Source organism: Ursus americanus, chromosome 3 (assembly GCF_024610735.1).
Source record: "Ursus americanus isolate L20-20 chromosome 3, mUrsAme1.1.p, whole genome shotgun sequence".
NCBI classification, from domain to species: Eukaryota; Metazoa; Chordata; class Mammalia; order Carnivora; family Ursidae; genus Ursus; species Ursus americanus.
Window position 1 is genome coordinate 31645194 of NC_142129.1, and position 27235 is coordinate 31672428.

A 27235-nucleotide genomic window follows, 5' to 3' on the forward strand; every position below is an offset into this window, starting at 1 on the left:
GACGCTTTTATTATTTTTCTTTTACCATCTCACTCATATTCAAAAAAGCAAGGTTGGTACCAGGTAGAAACTGGGGGTATATCCTTACTGCATAGTCTCTGCTTTTGGCAGCACCATGACCTTCTCCTCCATCTCCTGTCAAGATAGGCCCTTCTACAGGTTCATTCAGAGATTAAATCTAGAAATACCTGAGCAGGAAGTTGGTGGGCGGGCGCCGGTGAGGCTGCTCTGTGTGGGGGTGTATTACGTAAGCACCTTCAGCAGGATGGATGCTGGAGTGCCCTGCTCCCTGGGACTGCAGCGTAGCTCACGCATTTGCGTGCCGTGGTGGACAGCTCAGGGTCAGCCCACGGCAGCCATGCCACGTCCTGGAGGGTAACTCGCAAGTATAGACAGCAGCCCACCATCCAGCTGTGACCTAAGGCAGGATTCAGCCGAAAAATGAGCGGAAAGCGAGTGAAGCCAATGACCGTCAGCACATCCTGTTTTACTGCAGAGTCTGCGGTCTCACAGGACATAAGGAATAACAAGTTAACGACATCATACCTATGGAGGAACATTGCAGAACAGAATGGAGTTATCGTTCTGGAAACTCAGAATGACAGCACCTTAAAATTGCGAGATAAAATGGAAAAGAATTTAGAAAATTATGTTCTTTCTCTAGAGAATGCAAGATCAACTGTGAAAGCAGGGCAAGAAAGCCACGGTAGAGAGAGGCTAAGATTAAAGCAAAAGTGTTGGCAAGGAGATGGGTGAGGTAAGGAGCTCTAAGAAGAACTGAAAATGCAATGACGTCTTTAAACTTGTACTTGAGACAGTAAAGAGCGGAAGGGAGATGGTGATTATTCTGTTCCGTGCTGTGAAAGACTAGCTTAAGGAGCTCTGCCCAAAGTAGAAGCAAAGGACAAGAGTTACGATAATGATGAGGAAATGGATACACTCTCCGAGGACATAGAGGGAACTTAAGCATTAGTGGTCTTCCTTCAAAATAAAATTAGAAGAGGAGAAATTACCAAAACCATAATGGAAGAAAAATTTTCTAAGCCAAAAAAAAGTCTGACTGTGGACTGAAAGAATTTACCATGTTCCATTTAAGATTGGGAGAAAGAGGTCACAACCAGACAAATCTGGGTAACTTTTTAAAATGATAAGTACAGTCCCTGTACCGGTCTTGGTCCTTGCTGGCACTTCTACCATTGCTTGTCTCACAGACCCCCAAAACCATAGACGACAGCCCGGGGCCAACTACTGCTGAGTTCATCCTGTGACTTCGGGGTGCTGATGTTCCTTGGGCAGCTGTAGCCACCGTCCTGTTTCTTTCAGGTATATCATTCTCCCTGATGCTGCCCTAGCCCCAAAGGGAATCCAGCTGCTTCCTTTTGTAGTGAAGGCTTAGCAGTAGTGGAATAATACTTGTATTCACAGAAAATCAGTGGTGGCTAGCAGGCATGTTGTCTTTCAGAACCTAAAACCCAGTCCCAAGTCCCACATTACTTGTCCCCTTCAAGGACCACTTCCCTTTTTAGCTCATAGTCTGACACCCAGTGGTCAAGCCTGGTTTTCCAATACTTTCCAGGAGCTATCTCTAAGCATGTCTTGGTCTCTTTGGAGGCCAGAGCTCAAGCCCTAAAAGCCTCAGGCAAGGTGGGAGTCCCCTCTTCCTTCCATGCTAACTGCTTTCCCTCAGGTCTGCCTTCTACGTCCCAGAATTGGCTTCTTTCCTGTAATGATGGATCAGTGGCCTGTTTTTCACCAGGTCTACTCCAGCCACCCTCAAGAATGTGTCCTTCCCCCTGGATCTCAAAGGGACAAGCTCATCAGAATACAGGAGAGCAACATAGATGTCCTTAAACATGAACAGACCTTTTCACATTTAGCGTTTCTCTAAGTCTGGGTGACTCAGGCTTGACACGTGAGCCATGTCACCTGTACTGGTTAGGGTGCCACTTCACCTATACAGAGCTCTTCTGTAAGATCTTTCCAAGAAGAAAGCTGCTCCCAGGCATGTAGGCTGGGAGCGGGAGCTCGGCCCTGGGATGACAGGTGGAGGGGATGACTGCCTTCTACATCTCACTCTACACATCACTGGCTTTGTCCCATGCAGATGCCCACAGGCTTTCTGTCCCAGGGCCTGCTGCATCTCTTCCTGGTCTCAGGCAAGGTACCCTCACAAGTGAGCAGAAAAGGTGTAAAAAAAAAAAAAAAATCCTATAGGCATCCAGGCAGATTTTCTTTTCTACAGAATAAAAGTGATCAATCTCTACCCAGGTTTCTTTGAAACACTGAATTCCAGAATGGAACAATATAGGTAGTTGACCCAGTAATCTTACAATCGTGAAGATGTCTTTTATGTAAGAAGTCAAAGATATTCTCTGATATGCAACAGCTGTAAAAAGTTTACACTCCTATAGCCCTCTTAAAAAATACATAAATATACATACACATATCAACTATACAAAGAAAAAAGCTGAAGGAAGCATAAAATATTTTTTCTTCCAAGATTTTATTTATATTCAAGGCACTTAACATAGAGTGTAGTACTGGTGTCAGGGGTAGAATTTAGTGATTCATCACTTACATAGAACACCCAGTGCTCCTTACATCACATGCCCTCCTTAATGCCCATCGCCCATTTGACCCATCCCTCCATCCACCTCCCCTCCAGCAACCTCCAGTTCTCTGTAGTTAAGAGTCTCTTATAGTTTGTCTCCCTGTTTTTATCTTATTTTTCTTTCCTTTCCCCTATGTTCATCTGTTTCTTAAATTCCACATATGCGTGAAATCATTTGGTATTTGTCTTTCTCTGATTTATTTCATTTAGCAGAATACACTGTAGTCCCATCCACACCGTTGCAAATGGCAAGATTTCATTCTTTTTGATGGCTGAATAATATTCCACTATATAGAGATAGATAGATAGGTCTATCTATCTATCTATCTATCTATCTATCTATCTATCTATATCTGCATCCCACATCTTCTTTATCCATTCATCAGTCGATGGACATTTGGGCTCTTACCATGAGCCCTTTGAATCAGTACATGTGCCGCTTCGAATCAGTATTTTTTTTTTAAGATTTATTTATTTATTTGACACAGAGACAGCCAGCGAGAGAGGGAACACAAGCAGGGGGAATGGGAGAGGAAGAAGCAGGCTTCCAGCAGAGCAGGGAGCCCGATGCGGGGATCGATGCCAGGACCCTGGGATCACGCCCTGAGCTGAAGGCAGACGCTTAATGACTGAGCCACCCAGGCGCCCCATCGAATCAGTATTTTTGTATACTTTGGTCAAATACCCAGTAGTGCAGTTGCTGGATCATAGGGTAGTTTTATTTTTAACTTTTTGAGGAACCTCCATACTGTTTTCCAGAGTGGCTGCACCAGTTTCTATTCTCACCAACAGTGTAAGAGGGTTCCCCTTTCTTCACATCCTTGCCAACATCTGTTGCTTCCCGAGTTGTTAATTTTACCCATTCTGACTGGTGTGAGGTGGTATTTCATCATGGTTTTGATTTGTATTTCCCTGGTGATGAGTGATGTTGAGCGTTTTTTCATGTATCTGTTAACATTTGTATGTCTTCTTTGGAGAAATGTCTGTTCATGTCTTCTGCCCATTTCTTAACTGGATTATTTATTTTTTGGGTGTTGATTTGGTAAGCTTTTTAAATAGATTTTGGGTACTAGCCCATTATTGGATATGTCATTTGCGAATATCTTCTCCCAATTCATAGGCTGCCTTTTAGTTTTATTGATTGTTTCCTTTGCTGTAGTTCATTTTTGCTTTTTTTTCCCCTTGCCTCCAGAGACATGTCTAGTAAGAGGTTGCTATGGCCCAGGTCAAAAAAGTTGCTGCCTGTGTTCTCCTCTAGGATTTTGATGGATTCCTGTCTCACATTTAGGTCTTTCATCCATTTTGAAACTATTTTTGTGTATGGTGTAAGAAGGTGGTCTAGTTTCATTCTTCTTCATGTGGCTGTCCAGTTTGTTGAAGAGACTGTCTTTTTTCCATTGGATATTCTTTCCTGCTTCGTTGAAGATTAGTTGACCATGTAGTTGAGGGTCTGTTTCTGGGCTCTCTATTCTGTTCCATCCGTGTCTGTTGTTGTGCCAGTACCATACTGTCTTGATGACTACAGTTTTGTAATAGAGCTTGAAGTCTGGAATTGTGATGCCTCCAGCTTTTTGTTTTTCAACATTACTTTGGCTCTTCAGGGTCTTCTGTGGTTCCATACAAATTTTAGGATTGTTTGTTCCAGCTCTGTGGAAAATGCTGGTATTATTTTGATACAGATTACATTGAATGTGTGGATTGCTTTGGGTGGTGTAGACATTTTAACAGTATTTGTTTCCAATCTATGAGCATGGAATGTTTTTCCATTTCTTTGGGTCATCTTCAATTTCTTTCATAAGTGTTCTCCAGTTTTCAAAGTACAGATCTTTTACCTCTTTGGTTAGGTTTAGGTATCTTCTGGTTTTTGGTGCAATTGTACATGGGATTGATTCCTTGATTTCTCTTTCTGCTGCTTTGTTACTGGTGTATAGAAATGCCACAGATTTTGTACGTTGGTTTTATATCTTGCATCTTTGCTGAATTCATGTATCAATTCTAGCAATTTTTTGGTGGAGTCTTTCAGGTTTTCTATATAGAGTATCATGTCATCTGTGAAGAGTGAAAATGTGATTTCTTCCTTGCTGATTTGGATACCTTTTATTTCTTTTTGTTGTCTGATTGCTGAGGCTAGGAAGGGAAGCATAAAAATATTTACAGTGGGTGATGACACTGTCAGTGGTTTATATTCTACTTCTTTATGTTGTATTTTCCAGGATACATTGAAATGAACGTAATTCATTGCTATTTTAAATAATCACTCAAAAGCAAAATCAACATTGGGAAAATTCAAACTAGAGTGCATCTGCAAGAGATAATAAAGAAAAACATTTGCAAGGGACAAAATACAGTAGGAACCATGTTCCCAGCCTGCGTACTGAACCTCACTGTGGAAGAGAAAGGGAAGAAAGAGTATGCTTCGTCTTTTTTTTTTTTTTTAAGATATTTATTTATTTGAGAGAGAGCAAGCACAAACAGGGTGAGGGGCAGAGGGAGAAGGAGACTCCCCACTGAGCAGGGAGCCCAATGCGGGACTCAATCCCAGGACCTTGAGATCATGACCTAGGCCGAAGGCAGATGCTTAACCGACTGAGCCACCAGGTGCCCCAAAGAGTAATCCAATGTCAGCTCTTCCTATACAGAAACGCTACATAAAATACTATATAAGTATACAAATACTATATTTCATATTAAAATGAAAGACTTCAAGTGCCCAGTGAATAAAGTTAATCCTGAAAATATTATTTGTAATGTTTTCAAAGGCTGAGGACAGTCAGAAAGGGAATTTCCTACTTGGGTACCACTTTTTTTTTTTTCTCTTCTTCACATTTTCACCTAAGATTTCCTCTTGGTTTATTAATAGGTCGAGCAATACCACAATGTCATTTTCCATGGCCCGGAAGGAAGCTTGCAAGACTACATAGCACATCAGCTTGCACTCTGCATGCAGGTATCCATTACTTGTGTACCCTCTCTTTTTGTCTGAAAATTTGAAAGTGTGTAGAACTAATCACTGATGTCTTATCACAGCACAGACAAATGGCTGCAGGATTCACCTGTGAAATAGTGAGAGCCGAAGTGGATGCCGGTTTCTCCAAGGAACAGCTAGTAGACCTGTTCATCAGTAGCGGTAAGGCCGTTCCAGCCAACTGAAGTGTCACGAAGGGCATGATCTTCAGTGATGCCGTTGAAAGGAAATAAGGTTTCTTTCTGGGGGGTGAATTTAAGGTGACTTTTCAAATATTCAACAGCCTTGAAATGGAAACGGGAACCTAGATGAACACGTGCAAAAAAAATATTTTCATGTATCTGTCATTGCACTTATTGCTCATCCTATGTTTTTTCTTTTCTCCCCCCATCTTTTGTCTGTGAATCATCTGTAGTGAGCGTGCTACGTAACTGGATCAGAGGGGTATCAAGGGGGGGCGTTGGGAGCCGCCCACCCTGGCAGAACTAAGTACTCTACCACTGGTGCTGTTCAGAGCTGCATGGTGATAATAAAGAGCAGAGAGGTTTTTAGTAAATAATTCATAAATTCTCTACAACCAAAGCACCCCTTCTTGAAGCACCTGAGTTAACCTTCCTCCACCTAACCCTTGGCACATCGACTGGCACTTCGCTAAACCCACTGCACACGTTAATGAACTCATTTAATCTCCACCGTAGCCCTATGCGGGTAGGTGTCATGTCTGTTTCCAACGTGAGGAAGCTGGCACGGGGAGGGGAGGCTCGGTATCTTGCCACAATTCCAGAGTGGCTGAACCAGGATTAAATATGTTTATTAATATAGCTTTTTTGTGAATTTTCTGTCTTAGGCTCCTGAGGTTACCATTCCAAGCTTCGCCACAGGGCGTGTTAGCATACCCTGCACAGCACAGCATGACCACCAGCTCCAACCCAGAACCAAAATGAACCAGACTCCAGTCTCCAAGGGCCCAGAGCCACAGAGAGCCCTGGGGAGAGGGTGCAGGAGGGGTGCAGTTGCAAGATCAGTGGTAGATGAGCTGAAACACAAATCCAAATCTGTGTTGAGGTGTTTCTCATCTTTGGAGCCATGATCAAGGGAGAGACCACGTAGCTAGGTCAGCCTTGGAAGAAGAAAGGGCCAGCAGCTTTTACGTCAAGAACTAAAGTTTAAGAGGCCGGCTTGGGGAGGGATTGAGGGTTCCACAGACCTAGACACACATTTTAAGGACAGAAAAATCCTACCGGAATCAGAATGTTACTCTGGTGCATGGGTCAGTCTTTGTTCAGAAACTAGTGAAAGTTAGCTACAGAAAGCTGTTTTTTTCTGCTGCTGTTACTAATAATCATTACCATTTATTAAGCTCTGACTCTGGTAGGCCCTATTCTCAACACTCTGATTTATAAACATGAGGACATTTGAAACAGGAGGTTGGAGGATCCTGACAGGAGATACCCCAGCAAGAACACAGCCAAGCAGGCCTCAGACTGCTACCGAGCCTGCCCTTCCTCACAGCCAGCCACGGCTCCGTAGAAACCCACCTGTGCTGACATTTCTATTTCCCCCCTTGGTCTTATAACAAAAGCCCACTACATTTTTTCCAACTTGCAGTCTTGTTTCATCTCAGAGTAAGAAGCTGAAATATTTTGTTCTCACCCTGTCAGAGCAGATAGCAATCATAGACTGGATTCTGCTCTCTGCTCTAAGCTGAGAGAGCTAAGAAACTTAGCAGTGAGTCAGGTCATAAAAGGGTGTAGAGGTGCCCGCACAGCATTTCTAAACCTGTTGGTGGGCGGGCATCTTAAGAGTTCCTCTTCCTGTTTCCCAATTTGGTGAGTGGCACATCTCTCAGCCTCTCCCACTTGAAACTCTCGTCTTATCAGCAGGCTTGACCACCTGAACGTCCACAGTGCCAACAGGCCACGTTAAAGGGTGAAGTGGGCTCGCTGGGGCTGCGGGGAGCGGGGAGGCGTCTCCATCTGCAGGAGGACAGCCGCTCTCAGCAGCCAGTTGCTGGAGGTGGTGTAGGTCCAGTGTCAAGTGCTCCTGGGACTTTTAAGAAGTCAGAAATCCTGTTTTATGTAAAATGCAGGATATTCTTCTTTCAGTGTTGTCAGTTATTTCACTTTTTAAAGCCATAGGAGGACCAGATAGAACTTCCAGATCCTCTTTCATGGACCCCTTGTCTTCATCCCATGTCGTCCATAGTCACGTCCTGCTAGATGGGTCCCAGCATGCCTTTTTCATCCGTTCTATTGGTACCATCCTACCTTATGCCCCCTTTTCTCGTATCTCAACTCCTTTCCTATGACTGGCTGCTCTGCCGACTGCTTCTCCCCCTCACACAACCTTCACGGGCAGTCGGACCCTTAATTAAAAGCTGTGTGTGATTCCTGCCCCACACATCCTTCTCTCACCCACTGAACTAAGTCAGTGCCGTTCAAGGCCTTCCTTTCAAGGACAGTGATTGGCTTATCTGACTCTTTGTTTTTTTTAGTTGAGATATTACTGAGATATACCATCGTATGACTTTAAGGCGTACAGCGTGTTGATTTGATACGCTTCTGTACTGCAAAATAATGACTGTAACATTAGCTAGTCCCTCTGTTACCTCACACAATTACTATTTTTTTTTTGTGGTGGGAATGTTCAGGTGGACTTTCTTAGTAACTTTCAAGTATGTAAAACAATATTGCTAACTGTAGTCACCATGCAGGACTTTAGATCCCCAGAACTTACTCATCTTATAACTGAAATTGTGTATCCTTTGATATCTCCCCATTTCCCTCACCCTGGCCCCAAACCCCTGCCAACCATTTTACTCTGTTAGCGTAGGTTCGGCTTTTCAGATTCCGTATGTAAGTGATATCATACAGTATTTGTCTTTCTCTGTCTGACTTGATTCCCTTAGTGTAATGCCCCCGTGGTGCACCCTGTGGTTGAAAATGGCAAGATTTTCTTCTTTCTCAGTGAGTGAAGAATAGTCCATTCTGTGTATATACCACATTTTCTTTATCCATTCATCTGTTGACAGACACTTGGGTTCTTTCCGTTTCTTGGCTATTGGGAATAATGATGCAGTGAACATGGGAGTGCAGATTACTCCCTGAGATCCTGATCTCATTTCCTTTGGATATATACCTAGAAGTAGGATGGCTGGACAATGTGGTTATTTTGAATTTTTTGAGAACTTCCATACTGTTTTCCATAGTATGGAAATGTACCAATTTACATTCCCACCGTCAGTGCTCAAGGGTTCCCTTTCCTCCACATTCTTGCCAGAACTTGTTATCTGTTGCCTTTCTGACGATAGCCATTCTGCCTGGTATGAGGTGAGATCTCACTGTGGTTTTGTTTTGCATTTCCCTGATCATTAGTGATGTCAAGTATCTTTTCATGGACTTGTTGGCCATTTGTATGTCTTCTTTAGAACATTTGACCCTTTCAAAATGGATGTCTGTGCTCCAACAGAGTATGCTGTTTCTTCTTTATGTGTCCTTTGCTTTTCTACTCTGAGTCTTAGTTCGTGTGCAGCTCTCATCTAGAATGATAGAGTAATCTATCATCGCCCCCCGCCACACACACACACACACACACACACACTGACTACCAACATGGCGGGTGCTGTGCAAAATAGTATGTGTACAGTACTGCTTAAAACAGACATGGTTTTTGCCTTTCTGGAAACTACAGAAAAAGCCCCTGTTAAAATGCTCTAAGGACACCTCAAATGAAAGCTTCTCTGATCCCCCCCAGATGTGACTTCTCCCTTTAATGAACATCAGTAGATTTTGTTTATAACCATGTCCCACATCACTATAGGTCAAGACAGTGAGGCTATTATCTAACCTTTGGCCTTGGCCCATGCACACATGGTGAGCTCCTTGAAGGCTAGCACTGTACCTTATTCTGTCTTGTACACTGATAGCTAATAATTATTGGTGATGAGTGGGTGAATCTGATAGAGGAAGTAGCATGAGCAAAGACAAAGGGAATGTCATCTTCAGGTGTCTGTAAGTGGAAAAGCCTGCTTAGACTGGATGTAGAAAGACGTAAGGTGAGAGAGTGCAAGAGTTGATAGGGGAGTAGGTGATGATAGGACATAAAGATAGAGTGATTTGGAGTTTAAAAATGAAGTTTTTGAACAGACTGAAGCCAAAAAAAAAAAAATCTCCATTTTAATTACCCTTTTATGTAGGAAAGGACATAAATGGGACAGGACTTGATTCTCTATTCACCTCAATAATTTGTAATTATCAAATATCTTTCTTCTTCTTTTAATAACACAAGTAAGACACAAAGGTAGGTTCATCTGCTAAGACCTTTTTTTTTTAAGATTCTATCTATTTATTTTGAGAGAGAGCATGAGCAAGGAGGAGGGGCAGAGGGGGAGAAAGAAGCAGATTCTCCCACTGAGCGGGGAGCCCGACACGGGGCTCGATCCCAGGGCCCCGGGATCATGATTTTGGCTTAGGTCATGATCACAAGGTTGTGAGATGGAGCCCTGCCTCAGGCTGTGCACTGGCGTGGAGCCTGCTTAGGATTCTCTCTCCCTCTGCCCCTGCCCCCTGCTTGCTCTCTATTGCTCTCTCTCTCTCTTAAAAAAAAAAAAAAAAAAAAAAAAGCCAAGACTTATATGGAGATTAAAATAAAATGGTTCCCATGAAGAAAAGACTGTAGAACAAAAGAACACATTAAAAAAAAGACCTAGCACTAATGTTACCAAGGGTTATTTTGTGTTTATTTTAAAATAACATCTTCCTAAAATAATAAGAAAAATAACATCTTTTCATATTGCGTTTTGTGAGAGAGAGTCACAGCATATGGCTCTGTTGTTTGGTAAAGGAGGTGTGAGCGTGTATTAGAATTGGGTCAAATTTTCCCTTAGTGTAAGGTATATAGTTAGGTCAGCAAGACAGATACTTTTAAAATTACATGTGACAGTAAGGAGTAAAAAAAATTTTTTTTGAATACTAGATTGGTATTTTTAAGTAACACTTGGAATTCTTGAGAGAACTTTCCTTTTTGGAAGTAATAAAGATAGAATTACCATATTAATAGTAGGAGAATAGGGTCATTGGAGTCCACACAGCTGAGTTCACCTCCTTGGCCCTGCATTACCTGAGGCTCTTGGAAGGTTTGCCCCCTGCTTCTTAGCTGGACTCAGAGCCTTGTTCTCAGTGGACCATAGAAGACAGGCTGCTTTCCATCCCAAGGGGCAGATTATGGACTCGTGGTCACTTTAGACGCAAAGGAGTTTGGATTTAACTATAATAGGCTAATTATTTTTAAACCAACAAGTGTTGACTGAATCTCCAGAACTTTTAATACAAGGGTGTACGTGTCTGATTAAGATCACCAATGTGCAGGAGAGGAGCGGGGCTCACACAGCCTATACAGCTGAAGAAAAAGGACCGAAAGAGATTTGTTTCAGAAATAGAGCTTGAAGTAGCCTACGGCAAGGGGACCTACATGGCTGACTTCCTGGCAGCAGCTGTAGCGTGCGGTGCGTGGCCTTGTCTCATGCCTTAGAACATGATCGGGGCTGGTTAATCCTTCAAACTGGAGACTTCCTGCTCCTGGGGTTGGTTAGACCTGAAACTCTGCTAAATAAGCTGAAGTAGACACATGCTATTTCACCGATCGAATTTACCTTTGGACCAACTGATTTAAGGATGTTGAACTTAAGTAGTTAGAGAAGTGGGTGACGGAAAAAATGAGGTCATGAGACTGGCGGTGAAGAGGAAGCTTTTCAGCAGAGAAGCCCAGTCTATTTGACCCTGGGTTGGTATCTCCTGGGACACCAGGATAAAGACGAGGTGGAACCCCAACCTAGCTGTTAGAACGGCAGCCCTGCCCCCTTTCTGTCTAGGGCACAGGTTATCCATTTAATGGGCGATTCACTGATTAGCCATACAGCCCTGGCTGGTGGACCTCAGAGAATGTTAAGCACTTTCCAAAAGCTCTCCAGGGCCCCTGTGAACCCATTCATTTTATCTCCCGCCTGAATTCTCCGCCCCCTGCTCCGGGCCCAGCGCCTGCGGGACATCTGTGACGGGATGCTCCCTCCTCAGCTGCGCCCCCGGTGTGCTCGTGCCGCTCTTGCTCACCTGCGCTCGGCCTTCCGCTCCCCAGCCGCGCAGCTGCTGCTCTCAGCGCCTTTGTTCTGTACCTTGGCCCTGGACGAGGCTCCCATTATCTCCTGCATTCGCCTCAGCTATCAGAGCCTGTAAGTGTGTTTTCCTTTTTCTTTTCTCTCCAGGCGTTCTTTGCACCAGAGTGAGATTTCAAAGCAGGAATCCAATCCTGTTTATCCCCCTCTTTAGAGACTGCCATGGCATCCCAGATCTGGTGGTTTCTCCCTACCAACACGACATTCTCGGTCTTCCACTTGTCATCTGTGGCTGAGTTCTGAGGCTGCATATCATTAAGCCTCACCCCAGGCTGCACACAAAATTCCAATGGCCCAGCCCAGCCCAATGAAATCAGAACATCTGGAAGTGGATCCCAGGGGATGGTTCCCTGCAGCCCAGGGGGAGTACATGGTCACTGCTTGACTGCTGCCCCCCCACCCCCACCCCGTGGCTACTTGATCCCATTCCGTTGATGTGACTCCACCCCAGGCTTCCAGCCAGTCCCGACCAGAGCTTTCTATCAGCTTTGAGCTCACCATCCTTCACTCTTGCGGCTGTTCTGACCTTGACTTGATCCTTAGTCCCTTCTAGGACTGAGCCCTGCCCAGTCTCCATTCTCGGCCAATGCCATCGCTCACAACTAGAAAGCCTTCTCCTGACCTGTCTACCTTTGAAGATGCTATTCCTTAAGATAGGTGCATTTTAAAATGCCACATCCCCAAGTTAGAGTCAGTCCTCTCTGGTACACCATAGCACTTAGCATAGGACATACAGCGAGGGGGCAAGGGATGAACGTTTGTTGAAATGCAGATACATGTTCCTGTAGAGAGATTCTGGCTGGACGCAGCAGCTTCAAGGCCGCTGGAGCTGGCCGTACCCTCAACACAGATCAGGGAAACACTGCAGACTTTTAGTCCTTGGTTACAGCAAAGCAGGTGCACGTACCATTCAACCTGCTCTGGTTTTTATCACTGGGTAGAAAAGGTGAGTTTATCATTGTTGTTTTAATGAACTATAGATCTAGCATACTTCCACATTGAATGTGTTTCTGAAAGAACGTTTGCTGAGAAGCACAGACTTTTTAGCACTTTTTACTGAATAGCCGTGTTGAAAGGACTCAGGCACACAGCAGACACTAGTGGTAACAGCCCCCACAAAACAACTAAATTGAGAGGTGGCAGCTACTGTTTCCAGTTTTCTAGTTTTAAAGCTTCATAGCCTGCAGAAAAGCTATTTCAGTCTCAGAAGAGATTCATTTACAGTGTTCGAAGAGTTCTTTTGAAAGTGAAAATGCATCTGTCTAGAGTAACAAGGGGGACTGGAGTATAATCTGTTATTATGAATATTGGTGAAAAGTGGAATACTTGATAAAATTACTCTCAAGTAATTTAAATTGATCTCTTTTTCTCAAGGTTAATTTGGCTAAGACTGAGGCATCTTAGAATCTTAAAGATTAAAAAGTGATTTTAATTTTTGACTAATTCACTGGTATGTAGAAGTAGTATATACAAGTTAACTACATTATTAACATTCGAGTGCTTAGTGGGTGCTGGGCACTGTTTCAAGTACATTCTGTCTACAGACTGCTCGTTTCCTACATATAATCTTCCATTTACTTTCCATTTTTCATTTTGGGTTGATACGCAGTTTAGCGCCCCCTTCAGTAGGAGGTCCACTAAGGATGATTCAGAAGTCCCGGGGCACCTGGGTGGCTCAGTCAATTAAGCATCTGACTCTTGATTTCAGTTCAAGTCATGATCTCAGGGTCTCAGGGTCCTGGGGTAGAGGCCTGCGTGGGGCTCTGCATTCAGCACGGAGTCTGCCTGAGGATTCTCTCTCCCTCCCTCCTCACTGCTCGCGTGGCCATGCGCAAACCTGCGCACACTCTCTCTCAAATAATCCTAAAAAAAAAAAAAGAAAAAAGAATCGGAAGTCCTAGTCCTTCCTTATAACTGTGGTGAAACCCTAGTCAAACCACTTTAACCTCTCTGAGGTCTGTAAAATGAAAGGATAATCTGCTTTTCTGAGGTCCTATTTCCATAATTTTGTGAATAGTTCACATGTGTAATTTAAAGGTCATTTAAGGGTTTCTGACCTTTTGTATTATGAAATATACATCCATAAAATACATAATACCTATATTTATAGATTTATAGATATTTCTAGATCAGGAAATAATTCTAAATAAAATAATCATTTAGGCACCAACCAGGCCAAGAAATAGACTCTCCCAGCTTCCAGAATGTGGCCATGGCCCCATCCCTGTCCATAAACCCTTCTAGAGGTAACCATTAGTCCATCTTTTGTGATAACCATTTCTTTGCTTTTATCATTTTACTACCTTTAAATCCCTTTACTACCTTTACTCCCTTGTGAATCCCTAAATTATATATTTAGTACTGCCCGTGTTTGAACTTTACGTGGTGAAACCATATTATATGTATCCTTTTGTGATTTGCTTCTTACTGTATTGTTTGTGGCAGTCCTGCATGTTGATGCTTGTTGTCGGTTCACCGTCCTCTCCAGTCTCTGAAATACTCCTGTGTATCCATTCTGCTGTCAGTGGGAACGGGCGTTGATCCTTAGCGGGGTCTGTGTGAAACTAGTAGTGGATCATCGTATGTGCATGCTTCCGCCAGTATGAAGTAATGCTAACCTCTTTTCCAGAGTCCTCCTACTCCACCAGCAATTTAAGAACATTCTCATTATGTCACGTCTTCACGAACACTTTCCATCTTCAGACTTCGATTTTTAACCAGCTCTTAGAGGTTTTTGTAAAAGCTTTAATCCCTGAATTGTGTTTTTCACCCCAGCTTGTCTGATCCCCGTGAAACAGTCTCCTACGAACAAGAAAGTCATCATCATCTTAGAGAACTTGGAAAAATCCTCCTTGTCTGAGTTGCTGGGGGACTTTCTGGCACCTTTGGAGAATCGCAGCCCCGAAAGCCCCTGGACTCTGCAGAAAGGTAAAGAGAGTGGCAGGAGCATGCCCAGAAGCGAGGCTCTGTGGGATTATTCTCATCCTCTGTGGCCCAGAGTAGGAGTTGAACTTACTGTTCTTCTCTCTTAGACTCGTTTGACTTTGTGTTTGTCTCATCGTATGGCTTCCTGAGGTTGGACCATTGCTTTTGGTTTGTTTTAGGAAATGGAACGTCTGAATGTTACTACTTTCATGAGAACTGCTTTCTGCTGGGAACCATTGCCAAGGCCTGTCTCCAGGGCTCGGACTTGCTGGTACAGCAGCACTTCCGCTGGGTCCAGCTGCGGTGGGACGGCGAGCCCATGCAGGGCCTGCTGCAGAGGTTCCTACGAAGGAAAGTCGTGAATAAGGTAACCAACTGCCGCCGCAGCCTCTGGCCCGAGACGCAGCCGTAGCGTCAGGGGGCCTGCGCGGGCGTCCTACCCCTTACCGACCACGCAGCCTCGGGCACGGGCAGTGTTTAGATACCCAAGAGTCAAATAAGATAACGTATATAAAACCTGGAACAGTTTCTGAACTATGTTAACTATTAAAAAAAAAAAAAAAAAAGAAAAGCAAATAGGTATTACAGCTGTTGTTAACTGTTCTCAAGGAGTGCCTCCAAGTTCTAAACGTTTGCTCTAGAAGGCTGTCTTAGAAAACCAATCACTCGTTTTAAGAGTAGCCGCGGCTTCCTTGGAGCCTTCAAAACACGATCCATCCACTCAAGCTAGTTTTGATGTGTGACTGTTACACTGTGCTAAATACTTAAAAGTCAAGATTAAGATTCTCTAGCTTTGAGACATTTTCAAGCGTCATTATAACGCCTGGCGATTATTTTGGAATAAAATATTCTGTATCCTCCCAAATAACAAAATTAGCGCTGACCAAATTTAGTACGTTGGTATTTAATTAATATGCTTAAGTCGAGCTAGGATCTGATTGTCAAGATTGACTGGAAACATCAGAGCTTGAGTTAGTAAGACTGTCCCTTCATCCAGCACCCCAGGCCACATTTGGAGGGTGATACCTTCTATCACAATATTTTAAGCTGTAAATAACACAACACCTACTGTTTTTCCTCACATAACCAGCATCTTGTGGTAGGTATTGCTGACATCTGTTCACTGCCATGATGTCAGGTCCTGGGTCTGGGGGAGACTCTTGAGTTCCCCTAAAGATTGTAGGATGTCAGCAGGGGCTTCGGGCACCAAACCTGCACCCATGCGTGTTCAAAGGTGGGAACCTCGATGCTACCACGGGGGAAAGAGAGTTTTGGCCTTCTCAATTTCCTTATTGGGGAGGAAGCATCTTTTTCTGGAACCCCCAGAAAGAGACGACTTTCCCTACATGTTTCATTAATCAGAACTGGTTTTGTGCCCACCCCATTGCCCCAGATCGTGCCTAGACTTACCTTCCCAAGATGGAAGCTCTCCACCAAGTACTTAAAATTCTGTGTGTTATGTTAGAGTGTGTGAATGTGTGTGCACTTGTCGGGGGAGGATCGGGGAGGAGAGTGGAATGGTTTTGGTAATTCAGCAAACTATGCTTGCCACTAGTGATGTGAATTAGTATCTGAAATTCCTAATCAGAGAAATCGTCTACCCCAAGCTCTGTTAAAGTCCATGGCTGGTCATAAATACATGCTTTTGACCAAAGCAAGGCCATCAAATCATGTCCACCAGTAGGAAGAAAGGTGAGGTAATGACAGTCATAGGTGTGTAGCTTTGCAAATTACTGATGCTTCCATTAATGTTATCATTAATATTTAATTTCATATAAATCACAAATGATACTAGTTTCTTTTTCTTAAAAACTTTATTTTTTTTTAAAGAGCAATTTTAGGTTACATTAAAAATTAGAGGAACGTGTGCAGATTTCCCATGTACCCCCTGCTTCCATACATGCGTAGTCTCCCGTGTTACCAGCAGCACTCACCAGCATGGCCTGTGTGCAAGGATGGACCTACACTGATAAATCATAATCACCCCAAGTCCATAGTTTACCCTAGCGAAAAATATGGAAGGCCTCATGAGTCTGCATATTATCCTTGCACACAGGCCATACTGATCTCTGAAAGTCCTAGTTTTATTCTCTGGATGTGGCACTATTTCAGGTAAAATGGACCTCCCCCACACCCAGCTCACTGTACACATAGTTTGTAAAGGCTTTGTTTTACTTACTTTGAAAAGAAAGTTGCAAGCTTTAAGTTGTGCTCTCTTCTCCACTGTGTCTGAGAATGGGAATGTGGGATGTGCTGTGAAGAATAGGAAGGGGGGAGGGATAATGCCTTTCACTGACCGAGAGTCACCTCAAGGAGGTTAATGAAACTGATTCCTTGGGTACATGTACAATGGGAATGAATGACTCCTGCAAAACCTCAGAAATCTTGTAACTGCAGAACAGAACCAAATCTTCGGGGGCACTTAGATACATGCTGGCCCTTGATTACAATCTCTTCATCCAGTTCCTGAAAGGAATGTAAGTCAAGAGCCTTTCAGGACAATACCAGGCATCCTACTAGTATTTAATGAGTATAATTTTATTAATAAGAAGTAAATATTAAACTATTATTAATTGTAGTACATGATCTTATTTGTGCTGGAAAAATATCAGAAGGAGAATTCCTCTTTTGAAGAGAAGGGAAATTATAAGAACTCCCCAAACCTCATGTAACATAATACCATTTCAACAGAGCTGCTAGGATCGCTGAACCAATCTTTCATTTTGACTTGGCCAAATTATATCCCTTCAAGTAGGACATACCCATATTGATAAACTACCCCAGTCTTAATATCATAATTACTTGGTAAAACCGAGATTTACATGAATCCCTTTCTTGTAAAATACTGAGTTAACTGCTGTATCTGACTTCTAAATAATTGAAGGATATTTCTCCTAATACTAAAGAAATCTTTGTCCTTTCTAAAAAAAAAAAAAAATGCTAACATCAAACCATATATATTACATACTGTTATTTAGAATTTGCATGTTTAAAAATTTGAAAACAAATTTCTTTATGCCAGCAACGCTCTATATATTTTGATGTAGCTAGCATTTTAGCTGGGATAGTCCTTCTAGGGAAATTAAACTTAATACGAGGTGAACACGCCACAGATCCAAATGGGCCATCTTGTCACTTAACCACATATTGGAGTATTTAATGTTATTTTTTGTTTCATGAAATCAAAATCCTTTAACACCTATGTGAAGTACTCTGTATGCATGTGGATAATAATTTCTGCCAGAACTGATGTTTAAGAATTTGTGTAGGGTTTCTTAGTCTTACTGCTCTTTCGTGTCTGAACGCTTTCATTTCCCGTAATAAGCTGCAGATCTGTGTCTCATGAAGACACGCGACAGGTGTATTGGCTACGCCTCCTTCAGCCACCTCAGGGGCCACAGACAGATTCAGCTGCGTTTTTGTTTTACAGTTTAAATGCTGATAATTTTCATTTTTGAACTGTTAAAAGGAAAAGCAGCACTGTTCTAAGCCAAGCCCCACGTCCGGCCTCTCTGTCTCTCTAGTTCAGAGGTCAGCTGCCCTTGCCCTGCGATCCCGTGTGCAAGACGGTCGACTGGGCCCTGGCCGTGTGGCGCCAGCTCAACTCCTGCCTGGCCCGCTTGGGCACACCTGAAGCTCTTCTCGGGCCGAAGCACTTCCTGTCTTGTCCTGTAGTCCCAGGACATGCCCAAGCGACAGTGAGGTAAGGGTCATTTCTCCTTATCTACCTATTTAAAATCGAGCCGTGGCCAACTGGGGATGTGTGAGAGCGAGGAACTCCGCGCTTCCTATCAGAGGACGACCATGACTCACCTGCTGGGTAGCTTCTGGGGAAGCTTTTTACTGAGAACTGGTAAGTGGCCTTTTCCATCTGTTCCAAGACTCTCCTCAAAGTCCTGTTCCACGTGCAGTGCAGTGTCTCATGGGAAAGGCCTACATGAGAAATTCATCGAGGCTCCTATAACCCAAAACACAAGCTTACATTCTATTGATGATTAAAAAGCTTCTTCCTTGGGGCTCCTCGGTGGCTCAGTTGGTTAAGCACCTGACTCTTGATTTCGGCTCAGGTCAGGATCGCAGGTTCATGAGATCGAGCCCCATGTGCTGGGCGTGGAGCCTGCTTAAGAGTCTCTCTCTCCCTCTGCCTCTCCCCCCGGCCCTCCCTCTCTCAAAAAAACAAAACAAAACAAAAACTTCCTCCTTTATAAATGAGACTTAAATACTCACTATGTTTTCCTTAACATAGTTTCCATAACAGCTTATGGGAACAGACGTATTAACAATAAAGTTAATGAAATAGAAAAGCAAGAGGAAAAAATGTGTCGCAATCCAGCTTAGTAAGGATCTGTGATTAACTGTGAGCATCGATTCTGTACTTTCTGGCATCCTGGGCAGAAATCCACTCTGGAAAGCAGGGCAGACAAATAATCTATCTTCTCTATTGTAACAAACTGTCGATTTCATAACAGCTAATTGGGGGAAAGGAAGAATTACCATATTAAAATACATATACAGCATTTTCTTGCTAAAGAGCAGAAATACATTTATTCATGTAATCACTTCTTTTTTTCATTAGTATTACAATTAAATTTAAGCCTTTTTCACATCCGGAGTCTCAAGATTCTTAGGAGCTACTCTGGGCCTTTCCTATCCCGAGCACAGTCACTGCCAACAACCACAGAGACTCTGCTCTGAGATGTGCACCCTACTTGCAAGCTAACAAGTTAGGCTGCTGCAAGTGCGTGATGCCGGGGCACCACCCAGAGCACACAGCCCCAGCCTGTGCTCCACGTGCGCAGAGGTTCTCCTAGCGTCTCAAGCCCGGCGGGGGGAGGGGGGAGGATGGACAGTGGCCGGTGGATGCTGGCTTTGCCTCCCAGCTACTGAACTCGGAGCTGGAGAATCGCCCAGCTCCGACAGGGAGGTGCTAGCAAAGCTGCCCACCCTTTGCCCCGGGAGGAAACATCACTCATTACCTTAGTAAGGGAGCAGGTCCACCTTCTGCTCTAGGAGACACGGTCTCTCTCTTCCAAGGCTGTTTGCCAGATTACGTCCTTGAAAAGAGAGTCTAGAGCCGAAATAGACACTCAATGTGCAGAAATGCCACGGAGGACTGTCTCCCAACAGTCATGTTCAGGAAGCATTATTTTTTTTTTTTTAAACCAACAATTATCATCTTTACCTCCTTAGCACCTTTAGGAGTGCCTGTGTAGGTCTGACTCATGGTACAGAACACCAGATGTTGTCTATATTTCCCTATTATACTTTTTTTCTCTTGAATTACATATCAGACATTAACACAGAAGCTTAAAATACAGATGCTTGCTATCTGCATAAAAGTTTTAACAGTCTTCAAGGGCTTACACCAGTATCTAATAACTTTGAAAACTTCAGTGTACTGGGAGACGTGGTTTAGCTTCTACAACCTTGAAACAAGTGGTGGTTTTTTAAATGTTGCAACAAAGGAATTTTAATTGCTATTGGATGCCCCAAACTTGGGTAAGGTCCCACTGCTACAGCTGTTACTACAAAGAGTCCATCTGGGGAGACAGCTGGTGACCCCATCCCGGCTCTGCAGAGCTAAGCCCACCCACGTGCAGACACTGAGCCTTTGCCTTGGGGTGGACAGATTTAATCTGCCACTGAGCACAAGATCTACCCCAATTTCAGAAATATTAAAATATATGTATCTTATTAAGGACATAAGGCAAATAAGTTTAAGCTATTTAGACATGGATTTCCAGGAAATCTTTTTTCTACACGTCCACCTGTAAATTTGCTTTTCCTTCCATGTATTTTATTTATGCATTCATTCAACACACCCTTAAGCATTGATTCCTGCTCTCAATGATCTTAGGAGGTAAAAGGAAAGAGACATGTAAACACTTTCATTTGCAAAACATGGTATTTTTGAGGCGAAGTCAAACATCTTTTATATTGGATAATTTTTTTTAAAGATTATTTATTTGAAAGAGCACAAGCAAGGGGAGCAGCAGAGGGAGAGGGAAAGGAAGAAGCAGGCTCCTCCCCTGAGCAGGGAGCCCGATGCAGGGCTTGATCCCCAGACCCTGGGCTCATGACCCGAGCCAAAGGCAGCCACCTAACTGACTGAGTCACCCAGGCACTGCAGTTTCACTTATTTCAAAACTACCTAGGAAAGTTAGCCTATCTGCAGAAACACTTAATGTTTTTTCCATGTTCTTCAAACCCATCCTTTGTGGTGCGGTGCGGTGTGGTGTGGTGATTTGTGACTGGGCCTCACTGCCAACCGCCCTTCTCTTGCAAGGTGGATGGCTAAGCTGTGGAATGCTATCATTGCACCCAGAGTTCAAGAAGCAATATTGTCAAGAGCCTCTGTGAGAAGACAGCCAGGCCTGGGGCTGCCGACTGCTAGAAACCACCCCAGCCAAGGACAGCAGGCCGTGGTTAAAGCTGCTCTCAGCATCTTGCTCAATAAAGCCGTGCTGCATGGCTGCCCCCTCCAGAGAGCAGGTATGCGGGTGGGTGCGGGGAGGGGAGGAGATTCACTCTTACATAATACTTGTTTGACTTCATTATAAGGGAGCTCTTTTTTCTCTCTTCGTAAGTAAAGAAATTATCTCGACCTTAATGTACATTTCACACCATTGTCCCAGGGCTCTTTTTAAAAAAATTTTTCTTTCCTAAAATTTTTTTAATTTGATTTCAATTTACATATAACATATTATTAGTTTGAGGTAGAGGTCAGTGATTCATCAGTCTTATATAACACCCAGTGCTCATTACATCAAGTGCCCTTCTTAAGGTCCACCACCCAGTTACCCCATCCCATCCCCCTACCTCCCTGCCCTCCAGCAACCCTCAGTTCGTTTCCTGTGATTAAGAGTCTCTGATGGTTTGTCTCCTCTGGTTTCACATTTTTTCCTCTCTTCCCCTATGATCCCGTTTTCTTTCTTAAATTCCACACAGGAGTAAGATCTTATGAGAACTCTCTTTTTAAATTATTGGCTCAGTAATTCCAGATCTCCAAGTAAAATTTGCTGGGTCACAACATCCCTGCTTGGGTATTAAGCACAGCCATGATTCTGAAGAGTATTTCTTGGAGAATCGCAAGTGTTAATATTTTACTTGACTGTGAAGCTGCATGATCGCTGCCTTCTTTTTGGCAAAACATGATCTGTGTTGTTTCAGAGCTGGACCAGCACACAGCTGATTTCAAAGGAGGAGGTTTCCCTTTATCTATAGTCTCAAGTTACAACAAAAAAAAGGGAGAGAGTGGTGCCTGGAGAAGAGTGAGCACCAGTCCTCGCAAGAAGTCCGGCCGCTTCTCTCCACCCTCCTGGAGTAAGCCGGGCCTGGGCGAGGAAGGTAAGTGAGGCGGCCGTGCTGCCTGGACGACTGTGGGCACTCACGCTCTGCTTTCCGAGTGCAAATGTACTTTTACTTGTTTCACTGTGCATTCAACAAAGTTGAGTTTGTCAATGCGTATTTTCACAGAGTGAACAGGGGGTAGTAGGTATATTTCCGAAAATATTTGCCAGCCCCGCACCTGGGAAATAATCGTTCGTGGCATCCATCTTAAATCTACGTAATATAACAATTGTACTTTGTCATAGTTTTCTCCTTTTCTGTGTCATCTCTGAGCCAACCCTAAATTTTTTAAAGTATGTATAGAGATACATTTGATACCAGTTTAAAGCCTTCATGAGTGAATCCGTTGTATACATTTCTTTTTCCTTTATTCTGTCAGGTTCTATTCTACACCCTCGAAAGAGAACAAACAGAAAAATCCCTGCCCTCTTAGGATTCACATTCTCATAAATTATTAAATTCAATATAATGGAACATCCTCTATAAAAAAGGAATATGTTACGTAAGTTTTCATTTGAGCAAGATAAACAAATTTATCTCTGGTGTTAGACCTATTCCTTTTGGCTTTGATAGGGTAATCAGTAATTATACGAATTGTCTCCCTAAAGGAAATCCTTTTCAGTCTTAAATATGATGTTCCAACCTCATATGCGTTGTGCATTTCTCATAGATATAAATTTGGATTTTCAGGAGTCCCTCCCACCCCCACATATTCTGTTATGTATGATTTCATGCCAACTTTATAGCAGTCGAGTTGCTAAAAAAGAGAATATGCCTAAAATCTTGAAACATGAAAGATTGCTTTTGTTCATTGTGTTTTCATACTTAAAAATCAACTAAATACAGGCTTAATATTAATACATGCTGGAGTTTTGTAATTACCCCACCAAGTGGGTCTGTAAACTGACTTTTTTAACGACTGAATGTAAAGTTACAGAGGTTACTTATACTTTAAGGTGATTGCCATGCATAATACGGTATATCCTAAGAGCCTGCCATTACTTCCCAGAGTTAGAGTGTTTGATTCAGGGAGTAAAGTCATTAGACGTCAGCCCCCTTCTATGGCGTAGAGACTCCTGGGGTGATCTCCACAGCAAGGACTGGACCTTCCACTTGTTTATCCCTATATGTAGGGCAAAAGAGCTCTAAGATGAGGATTATCTTCTCCATTTCCAGGTAACAAAACTAAGGTTTAGAAACCTTCAGTTGTCTGTCCCTATCACCTCTCCTGGAAACACGGGGAGCTACAATCCATGTTTTTGTTTCTTGAGAGTCCAATGCTGTTTACCTCTATCTGTGCCACTCTAATCCCATGGTACATGGAATAATCCATGGGCACTCATATAATGGGACACCCACCCAGGCTCTTCACTGTCATTTCCAAGTTCTTTACAATTTCTGTAGGGTTTAAGACCAGCCCCTGGTCTCAAACTCAGAAAACTATTATGTAAATTATGAAAAAGTTAAATTATAAATGATTTTATATTTATATTCAATAATTTTAGTTTTAGAACTATTTATCAAATATTATACCCTTAGAAACATGAAACCATACTCAAAAGATCAATAAAATTGTGTATAAACCAGGATATTTCCTTTTTTATAATGGTAAATTTTTTCTCTCAATAATTCCATTGGATATTACAATGTTTGGGTCGATATTGGTTTTTTTGATGCCATTGTTTATCAAGATAGAAACCCCTTTGCATTCTACACATGTAACTATGGGCGATCATGAAGTTTGGTAAAGACACAGCCTCTTTTTCTCCTGACCTAAAATAGAAAAAGCTAAGATGTCAGGTCACAGGCTTCAGGAGACAGGGATCAAGCCCAAGCATACATATTAATTAGGAAAATCTGCTAGTCACCCTTTCTGACCATGACAACAAAAGTATGGGCAAAGAAACTAGTGTAGAGATTGTCTCTTCATGAGGATGTATTAAATTCAACTTTGCAAAATCATTCTTTAGAGATAATTTGTGCTAGCAACAGTCACACTATTTTAGAAGAGGGGCCATTTATAAAAGCAGTGGCCATGCAGGAAGCTCCATCCAGAGCCATTACCCTGAGGAGAAACTTCTCAAGAGATGGATTCAATCCAAAGACAGTATCAAAAATCAGAGTTCAAGATGCACAGGGACAATGACTGACTCTATTGAAAATGACTACATTTTTCTTTAAACAGGTATCAAAATTAAAGCTATATCTCAGCTGAATTATAACAGGAATGCTTCTCTGTCAAAACAAAAGTAAGTTTGTACATCTATAATGCTATTAATATATTTTAAAAAGCGGTCATTCCAATGCTAGTATTGAATGAATGTGTAATGGTAGGAAAATTTTCCCTTGTAGGTTCTTTGGTCTAATAATCAAATGGACATAAGACACATGACCAGGAGAAAAATGAATTTAATTGCCTCTGTCTGGGAGCCCCAAAGATAGGAGACTCAAGGCCAAGCCAGGCAGTTGAGAGTTACACTGCCATCCTGAACTAAGGAATGATACCAATCTGTCAGGCCTTGAAGCCCCAGACCCCTATATTTCAGATAAAAAACAGCTCTGGTGGTAGGTCTTTCTAAATTCTTTTAGGTACTTAAGGGTGAGGTAAGTTTTCCTTGAGTCAGCTGGGCCTTGATTGACTTCAGATCAAAATAAACCACATGCCAAAGTGACACATTTGGGGACAGCATACTCTCCCCTTCACATGAAATCTAAAAAAACATGTTCTGTAAGCTTAATATCACAACATTAAGCGTTTGTTGCTTGTAGTTTGTTGAAAAGGTTGGAAATACTAATAGCTTCATTTTTTTATCAAACTTACTTAATCATTAATGCATCCAACAAAGATATAAAGTTCACACACGCAGGATTTTATCATCAACAGGCTCTACAGGACAGATGTTTTAAAATGAAACTTGCTTTTAGGTGCTACATGTTTAACATGATCGTTTTATTTTCTTATGTTGCACCTAATTTCTGCTTACAAATTTCGAGGTACAAAGGATGATTTGGTTAATCACAGAATAGGAATGTTTGGGCAGTGTGTAAATGGCTCTGCATTGTACCCCAATAAATTTTGTGTCCTGTCACTTGACAGGTAACATTTAGAACCAAGTTCACAGAATTACAGAAGGGGGGAAGTGTAAAGAGAGAGAAGATGGATAAAGGAAACCACAACACATGCTTCTTTCTGCCAGGCGCACGGCTGAATCCATTATATACAGCAGCCTATGTAACTCCCCCATGAACCATAATATAGATAACCCAGAAACTGAAGTGTTAAGGAAAGCAAAAAAAAAAAAAAAAAAGACCCATGGCCGCCATGTTGTTAATAAGTAGTAGAACCAAGGTTGAAATTTGTATTTGTTGCAGAGTATCACCCTGCCCCCCTGCTTCCCCAGTGTTCTGTGTCTTAGTTTCATCTAGGCTTGGAGAAAGGGAAGAAAAGGGGACTGATATGTTCTAAACCAAGTAGATTTCTCCGTGAGTGAAATTCCAAGTGGGAATTGCACGAATTGTGCCATCAAATGACATTTCAGACTCTTTTTAAAGGATATTGAAAAACTCTTTTCTTACCCCACACCAAATCCTCAAAACTGGATTACAGTCCCCACGTTGAAAAACTTTTCTGAACTTCGTTTTAGGTCTTTAGAGAATGATCTATCATCGACATTGAATTTGGAACAAAGACTCTCTCTGAGTTCAGATGATGAAGCAGACCTTGTCAAGGAACTTCAGAGTATGTGCTCCAGCAAATCTGAGTCTGACATAAGCAAGGTAAGCAGTCCAAAGGGGGGAGGACAGTGATGGGCTCCCCCCCCAGGAAAGAGACTTCCTTAGAGCCACATCCTAACACACATTCCCTGAAAGACATTCCTGACTGAATATATGGTGCATGCTCCAAACCAAACCCTCCTTACCTTGCTTAGAAAAGCCCTTTCTTCTGAAGTATCTTTTATATAATAAGTACAGGCTGCTTTTCATAACTCCTCTGAAAGACCCGAGGTTAAAATTGCAAGTTGATTCCATTAGCACAAATCACAGCAATGCATTCAGGCAGCACTGCTTCCCCAGGCTTTCTTCTTGTTTTTCTAATGTTGGTATACAAGTCACTTGTCAATAAGAGCGTCACAGCAGACTCATGTTACAGACAGAGGAACAGTCACAGCCTCCCTTAACAGCAAGAAAATTTGGCCTGTGTGATGCATATAGTCATAGCCTTTAAGCTGTGAAAATTGAGATCCAAATATGGGAATCAGTGACCCAAAATTTCAAAGGCGGTGTCAACAGCATCAAGTTCAGCTTGTTCTGGCACTCTGTCAGCTGCCGCTAATTGAACCAGACTTCCTTGCTAAATGCCTTTTACTTGAAAGGGAGGATAAGAAGGTAGTTATAAGTGCAGGTTCCACCAAAAGACTCCTAACTCATACATCTGAACAACCCAGTCTCTGGGCCAAAGTCGGACTGACAGTCTGATTTAACCTTGCTGGAAATGAGCTGAAATACTTACAATTTTGCCAAGACAGATTTTTTTTTAAGGGAAGAGGGTCTACTTCTCATGCATTTTCTGGCAGTTTCACTAAAGGCTTTGAGTCTTTGTCGCGCACAGTGCAAGCCTTGAGGGTGTGTTCACAGAGCTCTGAGGGTCAGAGGAAAAGGTAACCCTGCGGCAGGTTTCGATAGTGACTTTAAGGTGTGTACCTGTGACTCGATCAGTGCTCTGTTTTGCAGATTGCTGATTCCAGGGATGATTTACGGAGGTTTGATAGTTCAGGAAACAACCCTGCCTTTTCAGCAACTGTTAATCCGAGAATGCCAGTGTCACCGAAGGTAAGTGCCCCTTTCCTTGCAAAAGGAGACGAAAACGGATTGCTGTGGAATGGACTTCCTAAATCTTCTTTCAGTGTGAATCACAGAATTCTTTTTCAACCACAGCTGTGGAAAGGGAAGTAAAGGTAAGTGTGTTCAGTAGTTAATGTAACGTTAGAGAGATCACTGTTTAGATAATAGCTTGAAAGAATGACATAGACAAGCATTATGTGTCAGAAGTAGATATAGTGTAACTTCTGTCTCGGTTCTTCTACTTTAGAATGTATTCGAGAACCTTTAAGATTTCCGGCATTTTAGAATTTCAGCAGGCTAAATAATGTAAAGCTCTATCACACCTGAAAAAAAAAGGTCCTTTTTAGGGACACCTAGGTAGCTCAGTCGTTTA

General features: G+C 42.6%; 1 protein-coding gene and 1 long non-coding RNA gene across 4 annotated transcripts in view; one reads left to right on the forward strand and one right to left on the reverse strand.

The window, feature by feature from the left end:
- The window catches only part of CTTNBP2 (cortactin binding protein 2), a 146001-nt gene that overhangs the window by 114103 nt on the left and 4663 nt on the right, over positions 1-27235 (forward strand). For both annotated transcript variants that reach the window (XM_045792778.2, XM_045792777.2), the window contains 10 exons: positions 5472-5558; positions 5639-5738; positions 14521-14673; positions 14850-15037; positions 18195-18373; positions 20957-21162; positions 21841-22017; positions 24206-24269; positions 25665-25797; positions 26752-26850. In XM_045792778.2, coding sequence (XP_045648734.2) covers positions 5472-5558; positions 5639-5738; positions 14521-14673; positions 14850-15037; positions 18195-18373; positions 20957-21162; positions 21841-22017; positions 24206-24269; positions 25665-25797; positions 26752-26850 — 1386 coding nt within the window. The remainder of the gene's footprint in view (positions 1-5471; positions 5559-5638; positions 5739-14520; positions 14674-14849; positions 15038-18194; positions 18374-20956; positions 21163-21840; positions 22018-24205; positions 24270-25664; positions 25798-26751; positions 26851-27235) is intronic.
- LOC123789029 (uncharacterized) overlaps positions 16474-27235 on the reverse strand; it is a 64563-nt gene continuing 53801 nt past the window's right edge. The window contains exons 6-7 of one of the 2 annotated variants that reach the window (XR_015723889.1): positions 18484-26955; positions 16474-17136 (exon numbers count right to left, since the gene is read on the reverse strand). This is a non-coding gene — a long non-coding RNA (uncharacterized LOC123789029). Of the gene's footprint in view, positions 17137-18372; positions 26956-27235 lie in introns of those variants that run through there. The other variant, XR_015723890.1, reaches the window with a different exon arrangement.